This window comes from Hemitrygon akajei, chromosome 3 (genome assembly GCF_048418815.1).
Source record: "Hemitrygon akajei chromosome 3, sHemAka1.3, whole genome shotgun sequence".
Classification (NCBI taxonomy): Eukaryota; Metazoa; Chordata; class Chondrichthyes; order Myliobatiformes; family Dasyatidae; genus Hemitrygon; species Hemitrygon akajei.
In genome coordinates, this window is record NC_133126.1 from 29,873,095 (window position 1) to 29,888,514 (window position 15,420).

General features: G+C 43.3%; 1 protein-coding gene across 2 annotated transcripts in view; it reads right to left on the bottom strand.

Moving 5' to 3' along the window:
• Positions 1 to 6,276: 6,276 nt before the first annotated feature.
• Positions 6,277 to 15,420, bottom strand: part of mthfd1b (methylenetetrahydrofolate dehydrogenase (NADP+ dependent) 1b) — an 80,733-nt gene continuing 71,589 nt past the window's right edge. For both annotated transcript variants that reach the window (XM_073039451.1, XM_073039450.1), the window contains exons 27-28: positions 13,610 to 13,718; positions 6,277 to 6,497 (exon numbers count right to left, since the gene is read on the bottom strand). In XM_073039451.1, the coding sequence (XP_072895552.1) occupies positions 13,629 to 13,718 (90 nt within the window). In that variant the 3' untranslated portion in view covers positions 6,277 to 6,497; positions 13,610 to 13,628. The remainder of the gene's footprint in view (positions 6,498 to 13,609; positions 13,719 to 15,420) is intronic.

Sequence of the window (15,420 nt, forward strand, 5' to 3'; positions counted from 1 at the left end):
TTGGCCAAAGGGCCTGCTTCTGTGCTCCCACTGACCCCGATGACCCTGTGAATTCAGTCTCTGTGGCCGACCTGATAGCATCCTTCAGGAAGCATCCAGGCCAGATAGGGTACCTAGCCAAGTACCGAAGACCTGTGCTTCTCAACTGGGTGGAGTATTCATATCTTTAACCTCTTGCCTCAACAGTCTGAGGTACCCACCTGCTTCAAGCAGGCTTTAATTATACTGGTGCCCAAGAAGAACATGGTAACCTGCCTCAATGACTATTGTCATTACACTTAGATTCACTATGATGATGTGCTTTTAGAGGCTGTTGATGAAACATATCAACTCCTGACTGAGGAACGACTTGGATGCACACCAATTTGCCCTACCATCACAACAGGTCTACAGCAGATGCCATTTCATTGGCTCTTCACTCAACCCTGGAATATCTGGCCAGTGAAGATGCATACATCAGGATGCTCTTCATTGACTACAGCTTGGCATTCAATACCATCATCCCCTCAAAACTAATCAATAAGCCCCAAGACCTTGGCCTCAATATCTCCTTGTGCATCTGGATCCTTGATTTCCTCACTTGCAGACTGCAGTGAATTCGGATTGGCAGCAACATTTCCTCCACGATCTCCTTCAGCACAGGTATACCGCACAGCTGTGTGCTTAGCTCCCTTCTCTACTTGTTTTACACTTATTTCTGTGAGGCTAAGCACAGCTCCAATGCCATATTCAAGTTTGCTGATGACACGACTGTCACTGGCCAAATCAAAGGCAGCCACAAATCAGCACAGAGGAGGGAGATTGAAAATCTGGCTGAGTGATGCCATAACAATAATCCCTCACTCAATGTTGGCAAAATTAGTGAGTCAATTATTGACCACAGGAGGAGAAAACCAGAGGTCCATGAACTAATCCTCATCAGGGGATCAGAGGTGGAGATGGCCAGCAAATTTAAATATCATTTCAGAGGGTCCAGCGTGTAGGCGTCATTACAAAAAAGGCATGGCAGCACATCTACTGTCTTAGAAGTTTGTGAAGCTTCGGCACGTCATCTAAAGCTTTGACAAACTTCTATAGGCGTGCGGTGAAGAGAGTACAACTAAACTGGTCGCATTGTGGCCTGATGTGGAAACACCAATGCATTTGAACAGAAAAGCCAACAAAAAGTAATGGACACAGCCCAGCCCATCCAAGGTAAAACCTTCCCCACCACTGAGCTCAGCTACAAAGAGCAGTGTCACAGGAAAGCAGCAGGACATGCTCTCTTCTCGCTGTTGCCATCAGGAAGAAGGTACAGGAACCTCAGAAACTACACCACCAGCTTCAGGAACAGTTATTACCCCTCAACCATCAGGCTCTTGAACCAGAGGGGATAACTTCACTTAACTTCACTTGCCCCATTACTGAACTATTTCCACAACCTACTGACTCACTTTCAAGGACTCATGTTTTTGGTATTTACTGCTTATTTATTATTATTATTATTATTATTGTATTTTTGCATTTGCGCAGTTGTCTTTTGCACATTGATTGTCTTGTGTTTGGTATTTCATTCATTTTATTGCGTTTCTTTGTATTTACAGTGAATGCCCACAAGTGTTGTATATGGTGATTATATGTACTTCGATAATAAATTTACTTTGAACGTTGACTCTGTTAACAGGAGACCTGACCTGTGCACAGTATTCTACACTCAGTATCGCCTATGTGAATGGAAGAAGTTACAGTGTCTCTGGTCCTGTACTCATATCCTCTTGCCGTGGAGACCAATATGCTGTTTGCTTTCCTAACTGCTTTACGCATTTGCATGTTAACTTCCAGTGACTCACTGACAAGAACGTCTGAGTCCGCCTGAACACCAACACCTTTCCAGCCCTCAGCATTTAAAAATACCACGTTACTATTTTTCCTACCCAAGTGGAGATTTCATGTTCTTCCTTCCACCCCTTCACTCAGCCTCTCTCGATCCTCACACCCCAACTTGCCACCAGCTTTGTACCCTCACCAAACTTGGACATATGACACTTGATCACCTCAACCCAATTACTGATACAGACTCTAGGGTCCAACAACTACTTTGACATCCTCGCACTATAATGGACTGATTTTTGTTGTAATTGTGTTCTTTTTTGTAGAATTTACATCTTTCTTTGCCTCTAATGCTAAGTCATAAGACCTTAGGAGCAGTGTTAGACCATAAGACCATTGGACATAGGAGCAGAATTAGGCCATTTAACCCATTGAATCTGCTCTGCCATTCCATCATAGCTGATCCCGGATCCCACTCAACCCCATACACCTGCCATCTTGCCATATCCTTTGATGTCTTGTCCAATCAGGAAATGATCAACTTCCGCTTTAAATATACCCACGGACTTGGCCTCCACCGCAGTCTGTGGTAGAGCATTCCACAGATTTACTACTCTCTGGCTAAAAAATATCCTCCTTACCTCTGTTCTAAAAGGTCCCCCCTCAATTTTGAGGCTGTGCACTCTTGTTCTGGATACCCTCACCAGAGGAAACATCCTCTCCACATCCACCCTTATCTAGTCCTTTCAACATTCGGTAGGTTTCAATGAGATCCCCCTACATTCTTCTAAATTCCAGTGACTACAGGTCGAAAGCTGCCAAATTCTCCTCATATGTTAACCTCTTCATTCCTGGACTCTCTCCAATGACAACACATCTGTTCTGAGATATGGGGCCCAAAACTGTTGACAATACTCCAAGTGCAGCCTGACTAGTGTCTTATAAAACCTCAGCATTAGCTCCTTGCTTTTATATTCTTTTCCCCTTGAAATAAATGCCAACTTTGCATTTGCCCTCTTTACCACAGACTCAACCTGTAAATTAACCTTTTGGGAGTCTTGCATGAGTCCTTTTGCAGCTCTGATGTTTGAATTTTCTGCTCATTTAGATAATAGTCTGCATTATTGTCCCTTTTACCAAAATGCATTATCATACATTTCCCAACACTGTATTCCATCTGCCACTTTTTTGTCCATTCTTCCAATTTGTCTAAATCCTGCTGCAATTGCATTGCTTCCTCAGCACGACCTACCCCTCCACCTGTCTTTGTATCATCCGCAAACTTTGCCTCAAAGCAATCAATTCCATTATCCAAATCATTGACAAACAATGTGAAAAGCAGTGTTCCACTACTGACCCCTGAGGAACACCACTAGTCACTGGCAGCCAACCAGAAAAGGCCCCCTTTATTCCCACTCGCTGCCTCCTGCCTGTCAGCTACTCCTCTAACCATGCCAGTATCTTTCCTGTAACAGCATGGAATTTTATCTTGTTAAGCAACCTCCTGTCTGGCACCTTATCAAATGCGTTCTGAAAATCCAATGAAATGACATCCACTGCCTCTCCTTTGTCCACCCTGCTTGTTGCTTCCTCAAAGACCTCTAACAGATTTTGTCAGGCAAGACTTCCCTTTACAGAAACCATGCTGACTTTGACTTATTTTATCATTAGTTTCCAAGTACCTCAAAACTTCATCCTTACTAATAGACTCCAACACTTTCCCAACCACTTAGTTAGGCTAACTGGCCTATAATTTCCTTTCTTTTGCCTCCCTCCCTTCTTAAAGAGTGGAGTGACATTTGTAATCTTCCAGTCCTTCAGTCATAATATGGTCACTAGCTCCTAAGTGTTCCTTTACATTAAACTGACTAATAAAATCTGTATTACTACACAACACCCAATCTAAGATAGCCTTTCCCCGAGTAGGCTCAAGCACAAGCTGCTCTAAAATGCCAACTGGTAGGCTTTCAACAAATTCCCTCTCTTGTGATCTGACACCAACCTGATTTCCCAATCCCCTTGCATATTGAAGTCCCCCATTACAATTGTGTCATTACCCCTATTATATGCCTTTTCTGGCTCCCTTTGCAATCTCAACCCCATTCCTTAGCTACTATTTGGAGGCCTACATATGATTCACAAGGTTTTTTTGCCCTTGCAGTTTCTTATCTCCACCCACAAAGATTAGACATTCTCTGACCCTATGTCACCTTCTTTCTCTTACCAATAGAGCCACACCACCACCTATGCCTTCCTGCCCATCCTTTTAATACAAAATATATTCTTTGATGTTAAACTATGACCTTCTTTCAGCCACAACTCAGTGATGCCCACATCGTTCCGACCAATCTCTAATTGCACCATGAGTTCATCCACCTCATTCCGAATGCTACAGGCATTTAAATACAGCACCTTCAATCCTGCGTTCTTTGCTCTTATGAATTTTGCCTCTGTGGTACACATTAACTCTTTGCTCTGTCTGCATCTGTACCCAATCAATGGCGTGTCCTTCCTTATATCATCTACTTTAAAACCTGCTGGCTCATCCTCAACTCTATCATACTGGTTCCCATTCCCCTGCCATCTTAGTTTAAACCACTCCCAATAGCTCTAGCAAAGGCGATCATCTGCTACCACTGTCTTCTCCTGTGAAGCTAATGTCTAATACAATTTACTGCCTCATCCTGAATCCAAGCAACTGACCCTTCTTGACCAACCTCCAACATGGGACCTTATCAAAATCCTTGCTAAGGTCTATGTAGACAACATCCACTGCTTTTCCTTCATCAATTTTCATTGTAACCTCCTCAAAAACTCTAAAAGATTGGTTAGACACAACCTACCACACACAAAGACATGTTGACCATCTTTAATCAGTCCCTGCCTATCCCAATACTTACATATCAGGTCCTGTGCCTCCTCCCTGATAAAGAGGAAAGAAGTTCCCAGTGCTGAGGATCATTAATGATGGATGCCAATGTCCTGGGGCAATACCTTCAATAGGAGGGAGGTCTGTGCCCATGATGGAGCTGAGTCTGTAACACTCTGCAGCTTTTTGGAGTTTCCAAACAGGATGGTGACGCAAAGAGTGTGAATGTTCTCCACTGCACATCTGTTAAGTTTTTGGTGACATACTGAGCCCCCTGAAAATTCCTCACTACGTATGTAGAACTGCTGGTGTGCCTTCATCGAGATTACAATCAATGTGCTGAGCCCAGGGTAGACCCTCTGAGAATATGATTCCCAGGAACTTGAAGTTGCTCACTTTTTCCATCACTTACCTCTCAATGAGGGCTGATTTTTGTTCTCTTGGCTTGCAAAAATTGTGTATAATTTGTGCTTTCTTGTAAAAGCTGTATATTGGATGCTCTGTTTCTGTGATGCTGCTGCACACATGTATTTCATTACACCTGTGCAGATGACAATAAACTCCAATTTCTACACTAATCACATTTGATTTGTTTGCTGCAAATTCCCCCCCAGAGTCTAGCACTCATCCATGCACTAGGGACAATTTATAACAATCAATTAACCTCACAACTACTTTGTGAGCCATTTGGAAACGCAAGTGGTTACAGGGAGAACATGCAAACTCTACCCCAGACAAGTTTGGGATTGATCCTGAATCTCTGCTCCTGTGAGGCAGTCTCAGCAATTCCACTGTACTGCCCTTTACTTAGAGCTTGTCTGTGGCTCTGTGGCAGAGGGAGCAGTGAAGGGTCACTGGTGCAGACCCAATGCTCTGGCTCTCGAGTCGTGAGGAAGGTTTGCCAGTTATGTCATCACTTGTATATGGAGAGCATCAGGACTGAAAGGATGCTTTACATTTTCATCCTTTCTGCTGATATGTAGTTACTGCTAGAGAATATTACAGCCCACGATGTTGTACCAACTTTTAATCTACTCCAAGATCAATCTAACCCTTCTCTCCTACATAGTCTTATGCACTCGGGTATCAGCCATTTCTACCCTGGAAAAAAGTTTTTGGTTGTCACTTGCTCTATGCCTCTTATCTTATAAACTTCTGTCTCGTAACCTTTCTTTCTTCTTCATCTCAAAAAGCTCACCACATCCTCATAAAATGTGCTCTCTAATCCAGGCAGCATTCTGGTAAATCTCCTCGGCACCTCTCCAAAGCTTATACATGCTTCCTATAATAAGGCAACCAAAGTGCACGTAATACACCCACATGCTGTCTCACCAATGTCTAGTACAGCTGTAACATGGTGTCCCAACTCCTGGATTCAACCTTCTTCCATTTCTAAAGCCAAGTGTGCACTGCAGGTCCTTACCTGCACAGGCTTGGGAGTAGTTTGATAAACATGTGCCTTTTCCTCACCACTGACCCTCCCTCCACATCTTTCGGAAGTCTGTACCTGAACAGGATGGGGTACCCTCAGTCCCTTTGGCTCCAGGGCACAAGCAGAGGGGCAGAATGCGTGAAACAGACACAGACAGCGGCAAAGCTAGGAAATTAATCTTTTATTCTGATAGAAAATTAGAGCATGCGAGTGAACTTTTATTGATTATCAGCTCATGATTCAGAAGTTCTGATATTGTAGTTGACTGTGGTTCTAGAAACAGGATAGAAGACAATCCCTGGCACCATGTGTTGTTTGTAACAGGAGTTTGGTAATGAAATCAACTCCATTCTGGATCTGTTGGAGGACACTCCAATTTTTTGTGCACTGCAAAAAAAAAGGCAGAAAATGTGAGAGTGCAGAAACATCAAGTATCCTATTAGATGAGGTACAGGAAAATCCTGAAGGATTCTGCAAGTATTTTAAGACTAAAAATGTAGCTAGGAAGAGAGTACGTTATGGCCCGAAATGTCGACAGTGCTTCTCTTTATAGATGCTGCCTGGCCTGCTGTGTTCCACCAGCATTTTGTGTGTGACGTCTCCTAAAGGATTGGTATGATGATCTGTGTGTGGAGCCACAGGAAATGGGTGAGGTCTTGGATTAGGATATTAAATTGTTATTTTTCTTGGATTTTCTTTGAGGTTTAACTTTCCTATGTTTGCTTGTATTTTTATATAATCACCTATATACATGTAATTGTTCAGTGAATTTTCCAGTAATTATGGTACAGTTGCTTCTATATTTTTCTGGAAACTTATAAGTTTTCTGTAGCAGGTGTCATGCCATTTGAATCTCGCAATTTTATAGGTTAGTTGCTATTACTGGAATTTTGTCACCCCAGTCTGAGGATGAGATGACCATGACTTTTTCTTTGCCTTTCTTTTGCTCTGTTTCGCTTACTTGTTCAATTTCTGCTCTTGTAATACTTAATAAAACACTTGTAAGCAACAAGTTTTAAGTCTCATCTTGACTTTCTAAGAAACTTTGAATCCTAATGTTTCTTAAGTGAAAACTTTTCATGTATATTTATTTCTTTTTATTGTTTGTTTAGAGGTACAACACAGTAACAGGGACTTCTGGTCCAATGGACCTGTGCCACCCAATTACACCCATGTAACCACATGTCTTTGGAAAGTTGGAGAAACCTGGAGCACACAGAGGAAACTGAACCCGGGTCGCTGGTGCTGTAATTACATTACACTGACTGCTATGCTACCGCTCTGCTCTATTTATTGTGGAGGTGGAGCTGTTAAATTGAGGGAAGAGGACAATGATATCCTGGACCATCTCAACATTACAAACGAGAAGACGGTAGAGGTTTCAGAATGCATTAAGGCAGATGAATCCCTGGGGCATAAATCCATATTTATTTATTTATTTATTTATTTAAGGAAACTGGGTCTCATGCCAATATTTCATATGACTCCAGAATCCCACCCAACCGCCCGCTCCCTTCTGAAGTGGCCTAGTTGATTATCAACCTCTTCTATGTCATAAAGCTCTTCAGCATAGAAACAGGACCTTTGGCCCATCTATTCTGGCCTGAAATGTTATTCTGTCTAGTCACAAACCTGCACCCAAAGCGCTCCCTACCCCTCCCATCCATGTATCCAAACTTTTCTTAACTGCTGCAATCAAACTTGCATCCACCACATCTGCTACCAGCTCAGTCACACTTGCACCACCCTGAGTGAAGAAATTCTCCCTCAGGTTCCCCTTAAATATTTCACCTTTTACCCTTTACCCATGTTCTAGTCTCACCCAACCTCAATGAAAACATCCTGCTTGTATTTACCCTAACTATACTCCTCTTATTTTGGAATACCTATCAATCTCCTCTAATTCTCCTATGCTCCAAGGAATAAAGTCCTAACCCATTCATCCTTTCCCTATAACTCAGGCCCTCAAATCCTGGCAACATCCTTGTAAATTTTCTCGGTACTCTTACGATCTTATTTTCTTTCCTGTAGGTCATAACACATAGTTCTTTCACAACACCTGATACTGTCTTTGTTTAGCAGCACCTACCACTTCTTAGTATGGTCAGAAGGCTTCTATAGTGGTGGAGGGATTCAAGTTTGATTCACACAGTATGGTTCCACTAAGGATCAACAAAGGGAAAACAGAGCAGACAGATGGCATCACATCTACACTCCATCTTGGAACAGGCTGTGATTTAGGCTGAGGAGACTGCAAAGACAGAGAACCAGAATGGAGTGGAAGCCAGGAGGAGGTATGTGGACCTAAAAGCTGTTTATTAACACATCACAAGGCACAACATCTCCACTTGGCTGGGGAGGGAACACAAAGTGGAGATCGGCCAGGAACACAATTTTTCTCCCTTGGCTCAGGAACCAGAAAGCTGGGTTGACTAATACAAACAAAGGGAGTTTGAATCCCTGTGTCTGAATCAGAATTAGACTGACTCAGATAACAAGAAATTTGTTCTTTGGCAGCAGCAGTATGGAGCAAATACAAAATGTAACAAAACTTACAAAAATAAAGAAATAGTGCCTAAGTCCTTACAAGTATTTACAGAAATGAAGGGGGCACAAAAGGAGGTAATGTTCATGGATTATTCAGAAATCTGATGGTGAAGGGGAAGAAGCTGTTTCTGTATCTGCAGCTTGAGAAGCTGAAATCTGATGATACAGTGCATCAGAGTACAAGGCCGAGAGAGTATTGTGAACACTGTCCTTCTAGAAAGTAATTTGACTGTCTTCACTTGACCTTGTTTACAGCTCTGGAGATAGTGAATGTGGAGTTACAGTTAAACTATAACACACAAGATCAGAAAGGCCATTTGGCCCATTGAGTCTTCTCCAATCTTTGAGCATGGCTGTCTCAACCCCATTCTCCTGCCTTCTCCCCGTGACCTTTGACACCCATACTAATCCAGAACCCATCAATCTCTGCTTTAATAATATACCCAATGGCTTGACTTCCACAGTCACCTCAGATCTATTCCCCTCAGGCTAAAGAAATTCCTCATCATCTCTGTTCTAAATGGACTTCTTACTCAGAGGCTGTGCCCTCTGGTCATAATTTCCTCTGCTACTGGCAACATCCTCTGCATGCTCACTCTATCCAAGCCTTTCAATATTCATTAAGTTACAATGAGATTCTCTCCTACATTCTTCTAAACTGCAGCGAGTAGAGACCCAGAGCCAAACACTCCTCATAAGTCCACCCTTTCATTCCTGGGTCATTCTTGTGAACCTTCTCTGAACCCTCTCTAATGCCAACACATCTTTTCATTGACTTGGGGCCCAGAACTGTTCACAATCCTCCCAAATGCGGTTAAAAGCCAGCTGTGTCAAATACAGTACCAGGGTGTGTCAGCTACAGCCAAGCCCCTGGGCTGTGAACAGTGGTAGTTATGTTTGTGACATGGACCAAGGGAAATGGCTTCACTCCTCTCTTTTATCAGTCCAAGGTAACCGGTTAGTCCATCATTGGATAGTGTAACAAAGGGTGGAGAGGACCAGCACGAGGATGGGGCGACGCAACACAATGTTCTTTGCAACATGTTTAATGTGAAGTCTCTCTGAAAGATGGTGTCCTGGGGCAGCATGGAAACAAGAGGTCCATGAACAGACTCTTGGCATTGCCATTGACAGAGGCAAAGGGCTGGAAAGAGACACAGAAACTAATTTAATTTAAGCTTAACATGGAAGCATAGTGATTAGTGCAATGTGTTGGTCCTTGACACAAGTGACACATTTCACTGTCTCAATGTACACGTGACAAATAAAGCTAATCTTTATGTTTAAAAAACTGTATAAAACTTTAGTCACACAACACTTGGAAGTACTGTGTGTCTCTCTGGTTGTCCTATTATAGAAAGGATGCAGAGACTCTGGGGAGGCTGCAGAAGAGGTTTACCAGGATCACAGATGCAGATGTTGGTAATCCAGAGAAACACACAAAATGCTGGAGGAACTCAGCAGGCCAAGGATATTGAAACTGGGTCTAGCACGTTGGTCTTCATAAATCCGAGTACTGAGTACAGGAGATGGGATGCTGTGTTGAAGTTGTATAAGACATTGGAGGGACCTAATCTGGAGTGTTGTGTGCTGTTCTGGTCACCGACTTACAGGAAAGACATCAGTAAGATTGAGAGGGGTATATAAAATTATGAGGGGTATAGCTAGGGTACATGCAAGCAGGCTTTTTTCACTGAGCTTGGCTGAGACTAAAACTGGAGGTCATAGGTTTAGGGTGAATAGACAATAGGTGCAGGAGTAGGCCCTTCGGCCCTTCTAGCCAGCACTGCCATTCAATGTGATCATGGCTGATCATCCACAATCAGTATCCCGTTCCTGCCTTCTCCCCATATCCCTTGACTCCACTATCTTTAAGAGCTCTATCTAACTCTTTCTTGAAAGCATCCAGAGAATTGACTTCTACTGCCTTCTGAGGCAGTGCTTTCCATAGATCCACAACACTCTGGGTGAAAAAGTTTTTCCTCAACTCCATTCTAAATAGCCTACCCCTTATTCTTAAACTGTGGCCTCTGTTTCTGGACTCTCCCAACATCGGGAACATGTTTCTAGCGTGTCCAATCCCTTAATAATCTTATATGTTTCAATCAGATCCCCTCTCACCCTTCTAAATTCCAGTGTATACAAGCCCAGTTGCTCCAATCTTTCAACATATGACAGTCCCGCCATCCTGGGAATCAACCTCGTGAACCTACGCTGCACTCCCTCAATAGCAAGAGTGTCCTTCCTCAAATTTGGAGACCAAAACTGAACACAATACTCCAGGTGTGGTCTCACCAGGGCCCTGTACAACTGCAGAAGGACCTCTTTGCTCCTATACTCAACTCCCCTTGTTATGAAGGCCAACATGCCATTAGCTTTCTTCACTGCCTGCTTACTTTCAGTGACTGATGAACAAGGACACCTAGATCTTGTACTTCCCCCTTTCCTAACTTGACACCATTCAGATAGTAATCTGCCTTGCTGTCCTTGCCACCAAAGTGGATAACCTCACATTTATCCACATTAAACTGCATCTGCCCACTCACCCAACCTGTCCAGGTCACCCTGCATTCTCTTAACATCCTCCTGACATTTCACACTGCCACCCAGCTTTGTGTCATCTACAAATTTGCTAAGGTTACTTTTAGTCCCTTCATCTAAATCATTAATGTATATTGTAAAGAGCTGCAGTCCCAGCACCGAGCCTTGCGGTACCCCAACAGTCACTGTCTGCCATTCTGAAAAGGACCTGTTAATCCCTACTCTTTGTTTCCTCTATGCCAACCAATTTTCTATCCATGTTAGTACCCTACCCCCAATACCATGTGCTCTAATTTTGCCCATTAATCTCCTATGTGGGACCTTATCAAAGGCTTTCTGTAAGTCCAGGTACACTTACATCCACTGGCTCTCCCTTGTCCATTTTCATAGTTACATCCTCAAAAATTCCAGATTAGTCAAGCATGATTTCCCCTTCGTAAATCCATGCTGACTCGGACCGATTCTGTTACTGCTATCCAAATGTGCCGCTATTTCATCTTTAATGATTGACTTCAGCATCTTCCCCACCACTGAAGTCAGGCTAGCCGGTCTATAATTCTGTTTTCTCTCTCCCTCCTTTCTTAAAAACTGGGACAACATTAGCTACCCTCCAATCCTCAGGAACTGATCCTGAATCTATAGAACATTGGAAAATGATTACCAATGCGTCCACAATTTCTAGAGCCAGCTCTTTAAGTACCCTGGGATGCAGACCATCAGGCCCTGGGGATTTATCAGCCTTCAGTCCCATCAGTCTACCCAACACCATTTTCTGCCTAATGTGAATTTCCTTCAGTTCCTCCGTTACCCTAGGTCCTCTGGCCACTATTACATCTGGGAGATTTTCTGTGTCTTCCCTAGTGAAGACAGATCCAAAGTACCTGTTCAACTCGTCTGCCATTTCCTTGTCCCCCATAATAAATTCACCCATTTCTGCCTTCAAGTGCCCAACTTTGGTCTTAACTAATTTTTTCCTCTTCACATACCTAAAGAAACTTTTACTATCCTCCTTTATATCCTTGGCTAGCTTACCTTCATATCTCATCTTTTCTCCCCGTATTGCCTTTTTAGTTATCTTCTGTTGCTCTTTAAAAGTTTCCCAATCCTCTGGCTTCCTGCTCATCTTTGCTATGTTATAATTCTTCTATTTTTTTTTTACTGTCCTTAACTTCCCTTGTCAGCCACGGTACTCTCCTTAGAATCTTTCTTCCTCTTTGGAATGAACCTATCCTGCACCTTCTGTATTATTCCCAGAAATACCTGCCATTGTTGTTCCACTGTCATCCCTGCTAGGGTATCCTTCCAGTCAACTTTGGCTAGTTCCTCCCTCATGGCTCCATAGTCCCCTTTGTTCAACTGTAATACTGACACATCCGATTTTTCCTTCTCCCTCTCAAATTGTAGATTAAAACTTATCATATTATAGTCACTACCTCCTAATGGCTCCTTTACCTCGAGTTCCCTTATCAAATCTAGTTCATTACACAACACTGGATCCAGAATTGCCTTCTCCCTGGTAGGCTCCAGTACAAGCTGCTCTAAGAACCCATCTCGGAGGCACTCCACAAACTCCCTTTCTTGGGGTCCAGTACCAACCTGATTTTCCCAGTCTACCTGCATGTTGAAATCCCCCATTACAACCGTAGCATTACCTTTGCAACATGCTAATTTTAGCTCTTGATTCAACTTGCACTCTATATCCAGGCTACTATTTGGGGGCCTGTAGATAACTCCCATTACGGTCTTTTTGCCCTTACAATTTCTCAGTTCTATCCATACTGACTCTACATTTCCTGATTCTATGTCACCCCTCGCAAGGGACTGAATTTCATTCCTCACCAGCAGAGCCACTCCACCTCCTCTGCCCACCTGTCTGTCCTTTCGATAGGATGTATATCCTTGAGTATTCATTTCCCAGCCCTGGTCCTCTTGCAGCCATGTCTCTGTTATTCCTACATCATACTTGCCAATTTCCAACTGAGCCTCAAGCTCATCCACTTTATTTCTTATACTTCGTGCATTCATATATAATACTTTTAATCCATTACTCCCCTCACCTTTCATATCGATCCCTATTGCACTTGGCCATACTCTCCAATCCCTTCCTGAACTTTCTGCTCAGGCGAAATATTTAAGGGGAACTTCACTCAGAGGGTGGTGACAGTGAGCTGCCAGTGGAAGTGGTGGATGCTGGTTTGATTGCAACATTTAAGAGAAATTTGGATAAGTACATGGATGGGAGGGGTATGGAGGGCTCCTATAAAAAAATTCAGATTTAACTGATCAGGCTCCTTGCTTAATGGTATTGATCCATGGCATAAAAAGGTTGGGAACCCCTGCCCTAGATTTATTTATTTTTATGCATTCTGAAACCTCCATAAAGGGAAGGGTGTCATGGAGATAACCCTTACCTTTCACTGTGGTCTGCAGTTAGAAGAGTCCGTTCACTTCTTCAGTTTCAGGGTCCAAATCAATGTCATAAAAGCAGGGTCGGGTTGGCAGTCCCGGCATGGTGCTCATCTGTAACACACACAGAGGCAGGGTCACTGACTGATCGATACAAAGGAATATACAAGTAGGGACTAAATGATTGTTCCACAGACACACACACCAAAAGCCAGACATCACAAGTGAACACTGCCCTTGTCCTAACCTACTCTCCCACCCCTCCACAGAGGAGCATCAAAACAAAAAGACTGACATGCAACCCATTTCCCTTCAACACGGACCCACATGCAAGCAGCGGAGAGCTGGAACTGCAGAAGGATAGTACTGGGGGAGGGCACAGTGCTGAAACAGATAGAGCCACTACCTCACAGCTTCAGAGATTCAAGTTTGTCTCTGTGTGGAATTTGCACACTTTCCTCACGACCATTTGAGGTTCTCCCAGGTCCCCTGGTTTCCTCCACGTTCCAAAGATGTAAAGGTCAGGAGGTTAAGAGGCCACTGTAAGATACTCTTAGTGAGCAGGTGAGAGGTAGAATGTGGTGGGAGGTGACGGGAATGTGAGGAGAATAAAGTGGGATTCATGTAGGATTAGTACTTGATGGCCAGCATGAGCAGGTGGCTGTCCGACTATAGCCCATAGGGATCTGTTCTGGGAACCCAGCTTCTGTATGGATCCATTTTGGGACACTGAGCTTTGTGATTATTATAAATGACTTTATAAAAGGTTACAGGGAGAAGGCAGGAGAATGGGGTTGAGAGGGGTAATAAATCAGTCAAGATAGAATGGTGGAGCAGACTTGAAGGGCCAAATGGCCCAATTCTGCTCCTATTCTTATGGAGGAGTAAGTGGAAGGGTGGTTTAGTAAGTTTACAGACGACATGAAGGAGGATGGGAGATGTGGATGGTGTAGAAGATTGTCGTAGGTCACAACAGGATATAGAAAGGATGTAGAGCTGGGCTAATACGTGGCAGATGGAGTTCAACCCAGAAAAGTGTGATGTGATTCACACTGGATGGTTGAAATTGAAGGCTGAGTATGGGATTAATGGTAGGAGTCTTAACAATGTGGAGGAACAGAGGGACCTTGAGGTCCATGTCCATTGATAGCTTGAAATTACCGTGCAAGCTGATAGGGTGGTTAAGCACCTGCACAGTGTGTGGGCTTTCATTAGTTCAAGAGCTGCAAGCTAATGCTGCAGCTCTATAAAACCCTGGTTAGATCACACTTGGAATATTGTGTTCAGTTCTAGTCACCTCATTATAGGAAGGATGTAGAAGCTTTAGAGAGGGTGCAGAGGAGATTTACCAGGATGCTGCCTGGATGTCATGAGGATAGGTTGAGTGAGCAAAGGCTTTTCTCATTTGAGCGAAGGACAGTGAGAGGTGACTTGACAGAGGTGTACAAGATGACAAGAGACATTGATTGAGTAGAGAGCCAGAGACTTTTTCCCAGGGTGGAAATGGTTAAAAACAAGACACTGTGTTATCTTGCCTCACTGCTCTGACCATTACTTCATTGGTACTTTCAAATTTTCATTGTGTAACCGGGTAAGTTCATTGACACAGGATACTGAATACAGACGTCACTCAAAGACAGTATGACTCCATTATACAATACTGCTTGTCCGTAAATGATAAAAAATTAAGAGTGAACAGAGTTCTGAACAGCCACGGGTGAAGGATTACAGGATGAATGGGGAGTGTTGAAGAACAGACGGCATTGTGTGTGTCAAGCCTCACTTCACATACAGAAAGCATGACTTTGTTCTTTAT